General features: G+C 59.8%; 1 protein-coding gene across 1 annotated transcript in view; it reads right to left on the reverse strand.

Moving 5' to 3' along the window:
• Positions 1-953: 953 nt before the first annotated feature.
• ABCC11 (ATP binding cassette subfamily C member 11) overlaps positions 954-16,118 on the reverse strand; it is a 42,627-nt gene continuing 27,462 nt past the window's right edge. The window contains exons 19-30 of the mRNA XM_037144806.2: positions 14,487-14,590; positions 13,169-13,369; positions 12,346-12,572; positions 12,084-12,221; positions 10,650-10,836; positions 7,866-7,955; positions 6,424-6,613; positions 4,874-5,033; positions 3,245-3,323; positions 2,565-2,678; positions 1,251-1,415; positions 954-1,116 (exon numbers count right to left, since the gene is read on the reverse strand). Of these exons, the coding sequence (XP_037000701.2) occupies positions 973-1,116; positions 1,251-1,415; positions 2,565-2,678; positions 3,245-3,323; positions 4,874-5,033; positions 6,424-6,613; positions 7,866-7,955; positions 10,650-10,836; positions 12,084-12,221; positions 12,346-12,572; positions 13,169-13,369; positions 14,487-14,590 (1,799 nt within the window). The 3' untranslated portion in view covers positions 954-972. The remainder of the gene's footprint in view (positions 1,117-1,250; positions 1,416-2,564; positions 2,679-3,244; positions 3,324-4,873; positions 5,034-6,423; positions 6,614-7,865; positions 7,956-10,649; positions 10,837-12,083; positions 12,222-12,345; positions 12,573-13,168; positions 13,370-14,486; positions 14,591-16,118) is intronic.

Here is a 16,118-nt window from a genome sequence, read left to right on the forward strand (position 1 = left end):
TTCCCCACAGCAATGAGGTGTCACGCACTGACAGGTACATCGAACACAATTACCTTTTTAATGACCTGTCTATAACCAACGTGGGAGAGGCAGCAAATGGTCTTATTTACAGTTGTCCTGTTACCAACTAACTCTTCATTCCACCCAAACAAACACAAGGTCAGGCAGCTCCTGCTTGGGGCCTGCCCGGCCCCCAGATCCGCCCCTCGTCCGTACTGTAGAAGCCCTCCCCCCCCCCGAGGCTATTTGGCAGAAACAATTCCATTCTCGGTTTCTGTGATTCCGGGCAGCTGAGCCCATCCCCAGGCCCAGGTGTGGGCCTGTGATCTGTGATGCTGTATTGCAACAGCCTAGCACGTGATTGGTTCAAGGATGAGCACATGCCCGGATGAGATTTAGCCCTGGAGCTTCTGGTAGAGTCATTGGAGGTTCCAGAGCCCAGGGTGCTAGGCTGGTGGGATGCAAGCTTAGGGCTGCTGGCAGCCATTCTGCCACCACGAGGAGGGCGGTGGCCAGAGAGTGAAGCCAAACAAAGGAAAACAGAGCTGAGAGAAGAAGAGGGGCAGCGTCGGCAAGTCAGGCATCCTTCTCCTGGACCTTTCCAATACCTGAGCCGATCAAGCTCCCTTTCCCAGACATTAGTTTAAGGGAGTTTCTGCTCCTAGCGGCCGAAGGAGTATTAGCTCAAGTAGAAAGCAGGATGAAGAATGAGACTTTTCTTTGCAGAGTTAATACATCATTTGCAAGACTCTTCACACAGATCAGAAAAGTATAATAAGCTTTTACATTACCATGAAATCACTCAACGCATCAGTTAAAAAGAGACACAAGATCATTTGACCCCATGGTCTCAGAGAATGCTGAGGTTCTCAGCATTCCCCAAACCTCCCTTGGTCTTCTTTTGCGTCCCCTCCCTCAGCCCCCATCAGCCCGGCTTTCAGGACACCTCTCTGCTGCCCCTGCCCCAGAGGGTCACAGCGACGCACCCAGTAAACCACGGTGATCAGCTCGGCCCTCAGCCCCCGCCTCTCCTAAGCCCCGAGACTGGGCCAGCAGGGATGAGAACATGGACCCGGGCTGCCTCCGCAGGACCTCAGGCTTGTCGAACTCCACAACCTGGAGGGCGGAGAAAGGAAGGGACAGCGACCCGCTTGAGCTCAGACTGGAAGGAAGGAAGGCCCCCCCCCCCCCCCCGCACCGGGCACTGGCGTGCACACCAGTCCTCCTCCGGCCCAGGTTGCCGCCCTCACCTGCCCGTTGTCCATGACCAGGATGCGGTTGCAGTAGAGGATGGTGGTGATGCGGTGGGCGATGACCAGCACCGTGCAGCCCCGGAAGGCTTCTCGGATCGTGTGCTGGACCAGGGCGTCGGTCTCCATGTCCACAGAGGCTGTGGCTTCGTCGATGAGGAGGATCTGGCGGACACAGATAGGGGGTGAAGGTGGCCTTGGGCTCTGAGCCTGGGTCTGGCCGTGGGTCAGACCCTAATCTGCCGAGACCCTTGGCTGCACGCTGAGAGCTTGGGACCGCGTCCGAAATCCCCTGTGAGCTCTTGTTACTGGTGACGTTTTGAAGACACTATTAGGTCACCACCAAGCGCTAACTATTTTCCAGTTAAAATCTTTTTCTGAATTTACTGATTACAGAGAGAAACATTGATCTGCTGTTCCACGTATTCACAGGTTCATGGGTTGATCCCTGTACGTGCCCGGCCTGGGCCTGGGACCCTCGGCCTTGGCCTGTTGGAGTGATGCCTGACCAACTGAGCACCCAGCCACAGTGAGAATCAAACTCTTGGAAATGCCCCAGTGGCCCTTCTGGTTTTTGAACCACTTTTCTGCCGAATGAATGCAGATCAAGGACTCGCACAGCGGGGTCAGGCATATGCCACAGGGCCGGGCGGTGGGGGGGGCACCTCACCAGCCGCGAGAGCCCTCCTCCCCCACAGACCATCATTCTTTTCACTGCAGCATCTTTTAACTTGTTTCACTAACGATCCGCGTTAGGGAGATACGGCAAGCATGGAGTGTGGTTTCACGAATGTTACTGTTGACCAGGAGACCCTTCCTAAAGAGGGGGCGTCGTGAGTGAATCAGAGGGCACGCAGACACGGCAAAATCAGGAGTTCATGCACACATATGTGTGTGCACCTTGTGCTTTGCTGGTGAGAGAAAGCTTGCTGCTAACGAGCCCAGGGGGTCAACTACCTGTAATTACTGGTGAAATTATTTAGAAAACTTCAAGGAACACTGTCAGAGGAAATTTCTCAAACCTGTATGATTTGGCCCTGGAACGGCGGAGCTCTCAGTCTCGGTTCTAATAAGGACAAGGGGGCATCCTTGCCCCCTCGTGTTAGAAGAATGTGCGGTGAACCACTTTCAAATCAGTCAGCTCCTGACCCCTGAGCTTTTCGGTTCTGCGGCCCGCGCCTGGGCTCCGGTGCGGGGCGTGGGGGCTGAGGACACAGGTGCCAGCCCTGCCTGTTACACCTCACCACCCCCACCATGCGTGGACCACCCTGCAGCAGCGGAGGGAGACGTCCTCTGGCGCTGCCCTGGCCTGACCTTGGAGTTGCGGAGCAGGGCTCGGGCGATGCACAGCAGCTGCCTCTCCCCCACGGAGAAGTTCCTGCCATTCTCCAAGACTTCGGCTTGCAGCCCTTGGGGCAGCTTTAAGATCTGTCACATCGGTGCAGAGGAGAGGAGGTCATGCGGGCCTGTGCGTGCTGTGCGGTGGGACCTACGCTGACCCCCCTGAGGCTGCTGTCCCGTCCTGTCCCTCTCCTCCTCAGCGCTCCACCATGGCGGTCTCCTTCCTTGCCTGCGCCCGCCTGTCCATGTCTGGTCCCAGCTCCGGTCCTTAAAGGGGCCCTGCCGGGCCAGCCCAGGCACAGGGGCTGCTCCCCACCCCCACTCCCATGGAAAGGCTAGTGGTCTCCCTGCACCCCTTCCAGCCCCATCCACCATCGGAAAGGATCTCCCTGGTCACAGGCTGGTTGCCTGTACCTCCCACCGAATGCTGGAGCATAGAGACCCCGCTCGCCTCTTCTCTGCTCCGTCCCCAAGCCCGGCATGTGCCTGGTACACTGCTCATGTCTGGGCGCCATCGGCCCATGCCAAGGAATCTCAGGCCACGCCATCTGCATGAGACGGCCCTGCCTACCACCCAGCGTGGCCCCCTCGAGAGCACCGTGCGGGGCGCGCCCTGTGGGAGGTGCAGGCTCAGATCCCGTCGGGCCACTGACCGTCTGGCTGAAGGACATCTTCTCCAAAGCGCCCCAGATCTGCTCATCCGTGTAGCTGTTGAAGGGATCCAGGTTGGACCTGCCCGGGAGAGGAAGGCGAGAGTTCGGTGACCATCTCAGCCACCGAGCGGTCTGTCCTAGACACTGGGAAAGACCAAGGATGCTTAGAATGGACACTGGGGCACAGAAGCCCACGGGACTGCCACGCGTGGGTCTGTCTCGTGCCGGTCGGGACCTGCTCCTTCTGTCGGCAGCACCCCCAGTCTGGTTTGGTGGCCCCCTGGCCCCCAGCCCCCAAGCCCACGTGGTCCACGCGGGGCCCTCTCAGCAACCCCGGGAGTGGACGGAGCAAGTGACTCAGGTACGAGCAGATCATGTGCGGTGAGCCCCCGGCCACAGGGGTCAGTTGGGGGTGGCAGGTCACCGTGCCGAGTGCATCTCGGGACTTTTAAGACATTCACTGGAAGGAAACTCTTTCTCTGACTCAGCAGGAGAGGCTGCGACCATCCTGCTCCAGGAGGGGCACATGGAGCCCCCCAGGGCCCTCACTGGGGTCTGAGAATGGAGCAGGGCTGGGGAGGGGACCCTGGCCCTGGAATCAGCCCAGGCCTCCCCGGGTCATGAGGCAAAAGGGGACTTTCTAGCTCAAGCCATTTGCAGGGTGTGTGTATGTGTGTGTGTGTGTTTGAGAGAGAGAGAAATGTGCATAACACGCTCATCACTTTCACTTTTCTAACCATACAAACAGTGGTATCAATGTATTCACAATGTCGTGTAACCATCCGCTAAAACTTATCAGCCACAACAAAATTTCTTCCATCCAACCATCTCCCTCCCCACCCCAGCCCCTCCGAGCATCGGTTCTCCTTTATGTCTCTGTGAGTTTGCCTGTTCCAGTTACCTGGTTTAAGTGGAAACACATAATATTTGTCCTCTCTGCCTGCCTCATTCCACAAAGCACAATGTCTCCGAGGCCCAGCTGTGCTGTAGCTTATGTGTCGATAGATACACAGCGTGCGTATGACACTTTGCTCACACCTCTGACCCAGCAATTAGCTCCTGGCCTTATAATGAGTCAGGTCTTACGTCTCTGCAATATCCCCATCCCCCAAACTGCTTCATGTTCAGTGAAGCTGAGCTTCATGTTCAGTGCCTTAGTCCCCCTCGGTCGCCAAGTCTTGGTGGTCCCACACAGCTAACACACACGCCGGGCAACCGGGAGCTCTCAGTAGCTGAAGTGGGGCCCCTGAGTTGCCTTCAGGGGGCTACAGCCTGTGTCTCCTCTGTGTGCTCACAGAGAAGCCACCTGGGCCGCTTCTCGCTCCCCCCTGCCTAGAATGTATGTCCTGGGAAGGACCCCTTGCTAACAACGTCTGGCCTCAACTGTCCCCAGCGGGTGGAGAGACATGACTAAACGGCCCCAGACAGAGAAGTGTCTGGTCATCATGGTGCACATGCCGAACAGTGAACTGAAATCGGCTGTGAAAACTGCACCTCGCTCTGGTTTGGATGTGACGGGTCCCCAAGAGGCCTTGTGTTTACCAGAGTCTCCTTCGATCTTCAAGGACAGCTCAGTGCCCTGGGGCCTTGCCTGGCAGCCGAGCCCTGACACCGGGTCCCAGCCCTCACCTGACAGTCCCTGAGAACAGGACAGGATCTTGGGGGATGATGGACAGCTTGGACCGCAGGGCCTCCAGGCTGATGCTGCTGATGTCCACGCCGTCGATGAGGATCCGGCCCTCGGCAGGTTCCACCAGCCGGAAGAGCGCCACCCCCAGGGAGGACTTCCCTGTCAGGCGAGAGACAGGGGGGCGTCTGTTTCCTGAGTCTGCACAGGGACCCCGACGCGCACACCGGACCTGCTCCCCGGACACTCTTGGTCAGCACGGGCACAGAGTTGGGGAGAGGGCGAGAATCTCCCCTGCAGGCGGCGTCCGACAGGTAGCCTTCTTAGAGCTGGGATCGGGAGGCGGGGTGGGGTGGGGTGGGGAGTGGGGGCCAGAGTCTCAAATCCAGCCAGGTCTGTGTTTCATTTCACACACATGGTGTTACTGTTACTTTAAAAAATCCTCTGCCGACATCTCCAACAGCCAAAGGGTCCTGTACATAAAATCCGGATTACACGCTTCTAGCCCCACGACCCCGGGTGACCAGCAGCTGGAGCTGCTTCCCCGAGAGAGAGACCTGTGTTCCCCAGCGCAGCTCGAGGCCCACCCTGCCCCCATCCCCACTCCACTCATCCAGGCCACTTGCCAGGCCCCAGCACGCGTGAGTGGCCAGCCTCTGCTCGAAAAGACAGGGTCAATGCTTGTTCTTGTTGACCTTGGCGTCCCTATTGCCAAGCTCACTGATGTTCAGTTAATGCCTACGGAGTGAACACAGTTCTCTGGCCCAGGGTCAGCTGAGAACTTCAGTTCAGAGTCAATCCCCCCAGTCCCATTGCCCGCGAGTGCGCTACAGGGTCCAACCTGAAGCCCTTCACCCAGCAGCGGTGTGAGCCCTGCAGGGGCCTGAGGAGGAGCAGCCCAGTGAAGGCCATGCTCAACCCTGGGGGGCTTCCTGGAGGTGGCAGCTCCAAAGCGCACAAAGGTAGGGCAAGAACCAAGGCTGAGCGACGTCTTTGAACCGGTGAAGATCAGGAGGGAGTGACCTTGGGCCAGATCTCCCAAACGTGCTGGGAGGGAAGGAAAGAAGTCAGAAAGGAGAGGGGAGAAGGGGGCCGATAAAGGTCCAGGAAGGGAGGGCGGGGTGGGAGGAAGGAAAAGAGGACCCAGATTTCACTCCGTGGCCTGCTTGCCCCCTGCCTGAAGCGCTCCTCCCCTGCACCCTGGTCTTCCTGTTTCGGCTCCGATGCTGGCCTCAGGGCCCAGGCCACTGTGGCTTCAGGACCGCCAACCCGCCACTAGGTTGGATGCCACCCCTCCTACTTCCTCCGCACACCACGCCTGTCCGTATCTTGCTCATTTCCCCGTCTGACCACTGGTTCCACACCCATCCCCTCCATTGCGATCCCTCAACAGCAGCGGCTGGGGGCTTTACTGGCCAGTGTCCAGGACAGGGCCCAGCACACAGGGAGGGTCAGCAAACATCTGCGGGGCACCGAGCAAACCCACGCCCCAAATAGGTCCAACACCGCAAGACCAAAGCTGAGGACGGGGCGTGCGGGACGCTCAGCTCACCGGAGCCCGTTCTGCCTATGATTCCCACCACTTCCTGGCTGCGGATCCTCAGGTTGATGCGTTTGAGGACAAGGGGCGTGTGGTCCCGGTACTTCATCTGATAGTCCTGGAAGGTGATTTCCCCGTGCTGCGGCCACCCGTGGGGACAACTCGCGCCTTTCACGTGTGAAGGAGCCTCGGGGACACACATCTGGGTTTTGAAGAAAGAAAAAAGGAATCAACAGTTACCACCCACCTTCGCCCACCCACTGCCCACCCACCGGCTCCAGCCGTGGGGTGTGTGCGGACACCCAGGCCGCCCTGCGGTGTGGTCCAGTCCCCAGGTGGGGTGATCACAGAAAAACCCCCAGAGGAACTTCTCTGCCCCCACGCCCATGAAAGGCACACAGCTTTATCCCCAAAGTGAGAGAAACCACGCAGCCAGCCCCCTTGTTACTGGCAGAGAGAACTTTTTCTAATCTACTGTCTGAGACCCAAAAGAAATAGGGTCCAGGGTCATGGTGACTGGGGCAGCAGGGAAGCACGCCCCCTGCAGGGCGAGGTGGGCAGCGCAGAGCCTGCGGCAGACCAGGCCTCCCTCCTTCTCTCCTTGCGAGGTGGGTGCGCATTTTCCTGAGCGCATCTCACAGACGGGCGAGGAAGCAGAGGCTCAGACCGCGCCCACCGCGAGCTTGAGGTTCCAGAGCTGGGGACTGGACAGGCAAGGACTCCGGCCCAGGGCCGCCGGCTCCAAGGCCACAAGCCCAGTGGGTAGGAAAGGACCATGGAGAGGAAGCTGGGGCACAGCACAGCTTGCCCTTCCCCCACTCCCCGGCACAGGGTCACCGCAGCCCGCTGCCAGGGCACGGGACCCAACTGGGCGGCTCACAACTTCCGCTCATAGGACCCCACAGGGGCCTGGCCGCAGGAGAATGATACGAATTCAGTCGAACTCACACAAGGGTTTTCTGGTTTTGCTGACTGAGGCTTCCCTACAGGCCAGGCTCCGCTCAGAGCTTCAGAGGCCACACTGTCTAACCTGTGTACTAATCCAGTGACGAGTGCCTGGGATGTCTCTCGTTTCAGAGATGAGGAGCAGAGGGCGGCATCAGATACCCCTGGCTGCACAGCTGGTTGGGGTCCGACACCTGCGTGCTTCACTACTCTGACATAAACAGAGCAGCAGCAAGGACTACTGCTGCTGTTGTTAGACTTGGACAAACCCCTCGTTTCTAGAAAGGGGAGATCATTCCCTCTTCACCCAGGAACGCTGGCGCGCAGACGGATTGGTCAGTGCGAGCCAGTGAGTACAGAAGGGCTTCGGAGAGGAAGTCGCTCCAGGAAGACAGGGAGCAAGTGCCCCGAGCCCTGGTGGCCTCCTGGCAAAGCCTCAGGGCCCCGGGGACCTGCGGAGACCACAGAGGCCGAGCCCCGGGCCCGCGCGGACCCGGCAGTGCGCTCACCTTCATGTACCGCAGCATCCGCTCCGCCGCCATGAAGTGCGCCTCCATCTCCGAGGCCATGCGGCCCCAGGCCTGGAAGCTGGACGCCAGCTGGAAGGAAGGAGACACGTGGGACTGCGCGGGTGTGTGTCCAGGCTCTCGATGCTCCTGAGACCGGGCCACCGCCATGCCCCAAGGGGAGGCGCGGCTGCGGTGGGCAGTTCCAGGTGAGAATCCCAGGGGCACCTCAGTACCCAGAAAGGGCAGAGTGCAGGCCCCAGGGGGGACCCTCACCGAATGGGGACAGGAGACAGGGGACGAGGCCCCCGTTCTCTCAGCCTTCACCGACAACCCAGGGAGCATCCTGTACGCTGATCCCGGTCAGTCCTGTGCTGGCGACCCAGACCAGAGACCTCGACGACACACCCTTGTGACGCAGTGCCCCCTTCCCTGCCACCCGAGGCCTGTCTTCCAGAGCATCGCCCGGACAATCCGCCCGCACCCACGGCCTTGGTGCCAGGCTCTGCCTTCAGGGGAGCCCAGGCAGGCTACGGAGTCCTGGGGGCTCCCGAGGACTGGTGGCACCACAGCTGAGGGAACGGAGGCAGAGGAGCCTCCCTGCGTGTCCGGGAGCCAGTGGCAGAGCCGGGCGGGGCCCCGCCTCCGGGCTCCAGACCTGGGCAGACAGGCGGTGCAGAGTGCTGGGCGACCCCTTCCCACCGTGGTCGGTCACCAAACCCCGAGGCTGCGCTTCATGCCCCCGAGTGCCACCGACACGGGCCCGCCTGCCAGGAGCATCCCGTCCGATGGGGAGAGAAGACAGGTCGACAGAGAACGGTGCTCTCCACGACACAGTCAGCATGGAGAGCCATCGCGGCCCAAGGGACAGTCACCCAGGCGGGGGTCACGGGGAGTTGGCACTAAGGTACACTTTGAAGGAGAGGTGGGAGTTAGCAGGTGAAAAGTGGGCGGAGCCAGGTGTTGCAAATAGGGGCAAAGTGCTGAAGGTCATCAAATAGCAGGATGTGCCCAGGCCCCAGAAGTCCAGGGTCCGGGACCAGGTGGGAGAGCCTTCTGTACGTGAGAGAAGGGGAACCCTGTCGTGGCACTAGGTTGGGAAAGGAGGTCAAGGGCAGGCTGGGGGACTGTCTTTCCTCCAATCAGCAGATCAGACACACTGCCTGCCTAACCCATAGCTGATCCCTTCTTTCTTCTGCTATGTTCAGGTAGGACACAGATGGGGCAGGGCAGCTGACCTCAAGCAGAAAGGACACACCTGGGGCTGCTCTGTGGCCAGGCCAGGCCTGCAGGCAGAGTCCCTCACTGGTTCCTGCAGGACGGAGCCAGGAGTTCCTGGGAGCAGCGCCCTGTGGGACAGGTGAGCCTCTGCCCACGCTCCCTTGCGCCGGCTCAGGACACCCTTTCCCCTGAACCTGGTCCTCCCCACGGCCAGGGGCGGTCTCTGGCCTTAATGACTCTTAAGTCCCCTAGGACACCATGTGGCCCCTCCGCCCTGCATCCTTGGGAGGCTTGGGAGGAACACATCCAGGGGGTGTGTGTCTGTGTGCTGGAGACCAGGAGAGAGACCGCAAGCCTGCCACCAGCTGTGGGGACACGAGCTCTTGCAGCCCGTCCCCCCTGCAAATGGGGGAGGTGCAGGTCTTCCTGGTGTTCCACACACTCTGACCCTCAGGCCCACGCGCACTCCTCACGAGGCTGAGAGGCGTGACCTCCACTTCACAGATGAAGAGTCCCAAGCACAAGGACAATAGACTTCCCCAAAGTCACACTGCGAGTGGCGGCAACGCCCGGGGCGCCGCCGCCTGTCTGAAACCACACGCTCTTAACCACTTCGAGGTGTCCCTTAGCATGTGATGAGAACACTGTGGTGAGCACGGCACGGCGGTCCGAGTGGCCGTGTGCTGGGGAAGGGCCTGTGCGCACAGGCGTGGGCGGGGGAGGGTGCGTGTGCAGACGTGTGCAGACGTGTGCGGACATGCTGCACCGCCCCGCCCAAGAGCAACATGGAGCCCTTCGCTTGCCCAAAAGGAGACGCCGGCACTGGGGCTCTCAGCTCCGAAGCAGTTCCAGAGGAAGCCGCACAGCACGGGGGACGGTTCATGAACCTTCCGGGCAGTGGGTGACGGGGGTTGGGGGGACGGGGACCGGCAGCCTGGGCTCGTGGAGGTGGCTGCTGAGCCGGCCTCTGGCCTCACAGCCCTTCAAGGACAGACAGCCCTTCTGCAGGAATCTGCGGACATGAACCTTGACCACCCAGTCCCCTCTCGCCCCCAGAGCCCCAGGAGGTAGGCAGACCACCACATCAGACCCCCTCCAAGGCAACCTGGCTTTAAAATCAGACCCCAGACCCTGCCAGCCAGGACTTGACTCTGTGACTCCACACTGAGCTAGCCTGGGAGCCCTGGGACCCATGCCACCTCCCCAGGTGACTCAGACAGGTTTGCAGGGCGTGAACAGTGACAGGAAAAGAACCAGCTGGGCAACCGAGGGGGTGGGCATTCTCACCCTGGCTGTGCTTCTAATGCCCTTGTCTGTTCCAACGACTCCTTTCCTTCCCTGGGCCTCAGTTTACCCATCTTCGCAATAGAGAGTTGGTTTCCCCTTTGATGCCAATATTCTATGATTCCATGTAATATCTTTAAATACAGACTTCCCAGTTCAGAGGTGACGTGGAAACAGCAACAGATGCAGGAGGCCAAGGCCACGACCCATAAGATCACCAGTGGCCCAAGGTGTGATCGCAATCCCATGCCCGCAGGCCCCAGACTGAGCCCCCTCCCTCACCTGCAGGACGAGGCTGATAGCCATGGTTTTGTAAGAATAGGAAGCAGAGGAAATGTCGAAAGCCACAAACAAGGCCACAGTAAAGGACACCAGGTTGGCCAGGAGCTCCATCCTCAACGTCAACCATTGAGTGGCAGATAGAAACATCAGCAGGTAGTTATTCTGCACATCGGTCAGCCTGTTAAACCTGGGAAAGAAGGGACCACCTGAAAGGCACATGCGCGGGCTTGGCGGGCCCGAGGTTTACCAAGGGCAGACACTAGCTGCTCCTCCCGCCCCCGCATCCAGCTCCCTGCCTCCACCCATACGACCTGACCTTGCTCTGGGGGACTTCTCCTCCCTGCCCCTTTCTCAGGCTGCAGAATAGACCTGACCCCAGATCTAGGAGTAGGGCTCTGGGCAATGTCGGCCTCCCTACCCATGCTCATCCCAGCCTCGGTGACAGGTTCAAGGACAGCTAAGTGACTCTCGATGGGCCGAGGAGAGGGAATAGTGGGTGCTGGGATCTGTGAGTGGGGGGGAGGCCCCTCCGAGTGGGGCTGTGTGTGCCTGGTCCACTGAGTGTCCCCAGTGGGTGCTGAGCACCACGTGGGCTCTTAGGGCTGACTGCATGAAGGCATCACCCCAAAGGTCCCTCAGCCCTACTGTCTTCACCGCCCTCGAGGTCCCTCGCCACGATCCCTCTGATATTCCAGGTGGCTGGGCTCTCGCCATCTCCCGTGCCCACAGCTCGGCAGGCTCCAGAGCTATCTCAGACACCACCTCCTCCTGAGAGCCTTCCCTGATATCCCCAGCAGGCCGCCTCATTTCCCCCCAAACCCGTCTGGTATTTCGCCTGCTCGTCCCCTCTGCTGCCTTTCACAGTCAGCCCTAGGTTATCCCCAAAACATGCACTAGTTGGCGTCTCCCATCTTCCTCCAGAGTGTGAGCTTCCTGTCAGTCAGGGCAGACCACATGGGACCAATTTTTGCAAGTAGCTGAGCTCAGAGGGCACGGTGAGCCCCCAGCAACTACCACTGGATTTTTGTTTGTTTCAACCAACATTTTAGACAGCAAACCGGCGCATGTGAGCAGTAAAGGAAAGTCTGTTCCTTAGATGGATCTTGTTCCTTCCTCTGCTAAGAAATTTAGACACCTGTTTGGACGTGAAAGGGAAAACCAGGAAAGCAGTGCTGCCCCAGAGAGACTTGTCCCTGTAACCCTACAAAGAGAGGCGTCCTCACCCCCTCGGGTATCAAGGTCACACACATTTTCTGTATCGCTGTAGGTTTCGTTCCTCTCGGTATCATCTGAACGGAGGAGGTTGTGGAAGCTCCGAGGAATACACGGAGTAAAACCAGCTTTTCTCTGAGCCTCCTGCAGATGGCGCTGTTCCTGGGACTCTCCTGCCCCCTGCCACCCGCGGCTCCCACCCCCAGCGGCAGGAGGACTCACTCGCTGATGAAGTCTTTGGTTTTCCCGTAGATGTGGATGGAGCTCAGCCCCTGCAGCGAGGTGAGGATGTGGGAGAATAAAGGGGAACGACTGTAGTTCTCCAGCCTCTTGAACTTGAAGATGGCCCTCTTGAACTTCCTGCGTCGAGAGGGACAGGGAGTGGCCTGGGCTGCCTGCCTCTGGGACCACCCGGGTCTGGGTAGGTCCCCACCTCGAACCCCAAGTCGCAAAGCCCACTCATAAGCAAGAGAAAGCCCCTCACATGTGACCGATGAGGCACAGCGCCATCAGCACAAGGCTGATCAGCAGGATGAATGGTGACAGCAAGCTGGACACCACCAGGTTGTAGATCACCACCAGGAGCAGCGCCAGGAACTCTTCTATCAGGACGGGCAACAACCGGTCCAGCTGGTCCAAGTCCCCCACAAAGCAGTTCAGGAGCCGGCCTGTGGGTGTTGTGTCAAAGAAGCTCGCGGGGCTTTGGGAAACCTGTGGGGACCAGAGCGCGGGTCCTGAGCGGAGCTGTAGGCCTCACCGGGACACTGGAGTCCCGCCGCCAGCAGGGGGCGCTTCAGCCCACCGGCTCTGACCTGTCTGCCTCTGCCTCGGGCCTCCGTGCCCCCTTGCGCCCATGAGACGCTCTGGGAAAGGCAAAACTAGGGAGACAGTCCACAGCTGGGTGGCTGCCAGGGGTGGGGGGTGGGGGAGGAAGGAGCAGGTGGGCCTGGGGGGGGGGGGGGGTGGTGCTTAGGGCAGAGAAAATAGTCTGCACGATACTAAATGGCAGATCCACGCTGGCACACCCTCCTCAAAACCCTAGAACTCACAGCGCCGAGAGCGAACCTTAATGCCAACTGTGAGTCTCGGTTAATAACACAGTATAATAGACCCACGCGGGTTCCTCCACTGTGACACACCCCACAGGGCTGCAGGAGGTTAATGAAAGGGAGGAGATTGCTCAGGTGCAGGTGAGAGCCCTCTGTCCCTTCCACTCAGTTTTTCTGAAACCAAAAACTGCTCAGAAAGTGAAATCTAGTCATGAAAGAAAATGAAGGCAGAACGAGAAGGATGAGGCCAGGCCCCACCCTGTGGAAGAGCTTGTTGTGCAGAGCTGTGGACGCCTTCTTTGTGACCTTGGTGAACAGCACCGAGAAGCAGCAGCCCACGAAGGTCAGGGCCACGGTGCTGAGGCCGAACACCAGTTGGTAGAAGAGCAGGTGGGGGTTGTCCAGGATGTCGCCCGGGTCTCCTGTGGCGGTCCCGTTGGCCCCTCGGCTGCTGTTGGTCTTCGGGAGAGAACAGGGACAGGGTGTGGCAGTGCTCGTGTTTGGTCTTTGTCCGGACCCCGACACAGAGGTCCTGCAACCCTCGTTATTTCCCACTCGAGGCGGAGCTACGCATTCCTTTTGTTCCAGAGCTTGGCCTCTGACTCTGATTCTGACACGGGAGCATCGGGGCCCCTCGGAGTCTCCCGAGCAGTAAGAGAGGCTTCGTAGCTGACGGGCGGCAGGTGGCCGGGGCCCTGCCTGGCCTCGGGGTGGGGCTGGTCTCAGGGAGACCAAGCCATCAGTAAAAACCTGGACTCTTCAGCCCCACCACGTGCTCTTGCCAGTGGGGGAGGGGCTGGCGACGTCATTAACCGCCTCTGTGGCACAGGCAGACTGGAGCATGGATGCCAGCGATTCAAGGCGTGTCCACAGCAGGGCCCCGGCCCCTCCGACTAAAATGCCTGTCTGAGAAAGCTGAGGGGCTGCCCCGCGAATTTCCGGGCGGTTCCAGCCAGCGCCTCCACACTCCCCTGAGCTGCCTTTCTCCACTCACTAAAAGGGTCTGGGGGAGGGTTGGCTTGAGCCAGCTGGCACTGAACGAAGCCTCCCCCAGAGGTGTCACGTATCTGACTCCACAGAGCTCCGCCCACCCGCTCCTTCTTTCTCCCTCTAGACCCCCGCACCAGAGTGGAGCACGAGTGGAGCACAGCCCTTCCGCTGGCTGCCAGGAGTGACTGGATAAAACCCGTTTTCCCTGCTTCACTAAGCTTCTCTTCCATGAAGCCTCTCAAGCTCAAGCACCCACCCAGGGCAGGGGCGTATCTGAAATAACACAGAGCCAGGAGGTAAAGCTGCCCCCCCCAGGAAAAAGTCACTGGGGTGGGATGGAGAGCAGACTTGGGGAGCTGCCTGCGGACAGAAACGTCTTGGTTTTGTCACCAAAAGTCTGCGCAGGTGACGGCTCATGCGGTGAACACCGGTTCGAGCTGGGGTGGAGCAGCCCCAGACGCCTCCTCCCAGAGGCCCTCCTGGGGTTCCCCGCGTCATCTCAGCACTGGCGCCCCAGGCAGCTCGTGGGGTCCCCAGCCTGTGCTCTGGTCCTCAGAGAGGCCGCCCACTCCCACCGCACACTCACCCCTGCGCCCTGCTCCAACCAGTAGCTCAGCCACCAGAAGTTGAAGGCTATGAGGAAGATGAACGTCACCAGGACGAGTAAAACCATGATGCAGACGAGGTACCCTGCAGAGGGAGGGGGCGGTGACGGGGGTGCCCGGGACAGCGACATGGGTGCCCCAGGACAGCACACAGCAACTACAGACAAAGCTGCTCGTCCACCCCAGGCCCTTGGATCTCTCCGACCCCCTCCCATCCACCTTGGACACCGTGAAGGACCAAAAACAGCTGGGCTCTGAGGTCAGAAAGCCCTGGGTTCAAATTCTACCTCTGCTTCTTACAAGCGGTATGATCCCAGGCGAGGCACCAAATGTCAGTGACACGCCACTTCCTCAGCTGTGAAATGGTGATGGTAGTCACAGCAGCCTCCAGGGCTGCTGTTACGAGGACATGGAATGACCTGGGTCTGGCCCCCAGCCCCGTGTCAGTCCACAAGCAGCGTCCTGGAGAAGCCAGCTCCCTCTTATGCAGGGGCTGGGGTTCAGTTTTCAAAATAACAACACCAGCCCCACTTCTGTGGTGCGAGCTCTTGTGTGTGACGCGCCAGAGGTGGCCCCACACATGTGCGCCATCTCCGAGTTAGGGGTCCTTCCCCCCTCTCCCCATTCACTGAGTCTCTGAGAACGGATCCACCTCTCACAGAGTTCCAAAGTCAGGGAAGTGTAAAAAGTTGTCACGGAGTCAGAATGGCTCTGAGTTTCTTAAATCACTCGAAGAATGCAGAACCACGCCCCGGTTTCGGGGTGCCAACAGTGTGCCTCGGCACGCACGTGGACTGCACAGCCCGCACCGTCCCAGGACGCGGGGGTTCTGAACCTCACAGCCACCCGCCTTCAGAAATGCAACTTAATGCCATCGTAAAAGAAGCTGCACCCCCGGTCCAGCAGTGCAGACGGTTCGTCCTGTTCCATCTCTCCGTGCTGCTAAGAATGCAGCTCCATTGATTTCGCTGCGGTGCAGCTTGGAAAACACAAACCATGCTTTCTCAGATTGTGTATCTGGGTGCTTTGGAATTGGGGCCTTGGTCCCAGAGAGGCCGCCCTTCCCGGGGTCAGCCGTGACTAGAGCAGGCACCGTGGGCCCATCCACAGCCCACACACCTCAGGTCTCATTCATCACGCCAGTGCTCCCCCTGCCCTGCACTGCCCCAGAGCCAGCCACCGAACAATGAGGGGACACCCCGAGAGCCCAGAGCCTCCCGAAAGCATTCGAGTCATCCATCCAATCCTAAGCTTACTCAGTGTGTTCACCCTGCCTTTGCCCACGAAAACCCAAGTAAGGGCTCCGGGCCTCGCTCTCCCTTCTCTGCCCCCGGCCTCCTGACTGACGGAGGGGCCTCCCTGTGCGGCCCCACGTGCCTGGAGTGCCGGCTATTTCTAGAGACCTGTGAGCACACAGCTCTTCCTGGGTGACTGTCACTTCTGTGTCCATGTGTCTGACCCCGCCCACACAAAACAAAGCCTGGGTGCGCTGTCACACAAGGACACACAGGGGCGCCTCCCAGCGTCGGCTGAGGGTGGAGCTGCCAGAACTGAGGGTGGCCGGGACTGTGCGAGGACCGCCCTGCGAGGCACCGCTCCTCTGCGCCTCTGGA

The sequence above is a fragment of the Artibeus jamaicensis genome, unplaced genomic scaffold (genome assembly GCF_021234435.1).
Source record: "Artibeus jamaicensis isolate MK-2021 breed Jamaican fruit bat unplaced genomic scaffold, CSHL_Jam_final contig_755, whole genome shotgun sequence".
NCBI lineage: Eukaryota > Metazoa > Chordata > Mammalia > Chiroptera > Phyllostomidae > Artibeus > Artibeus jamaicensis.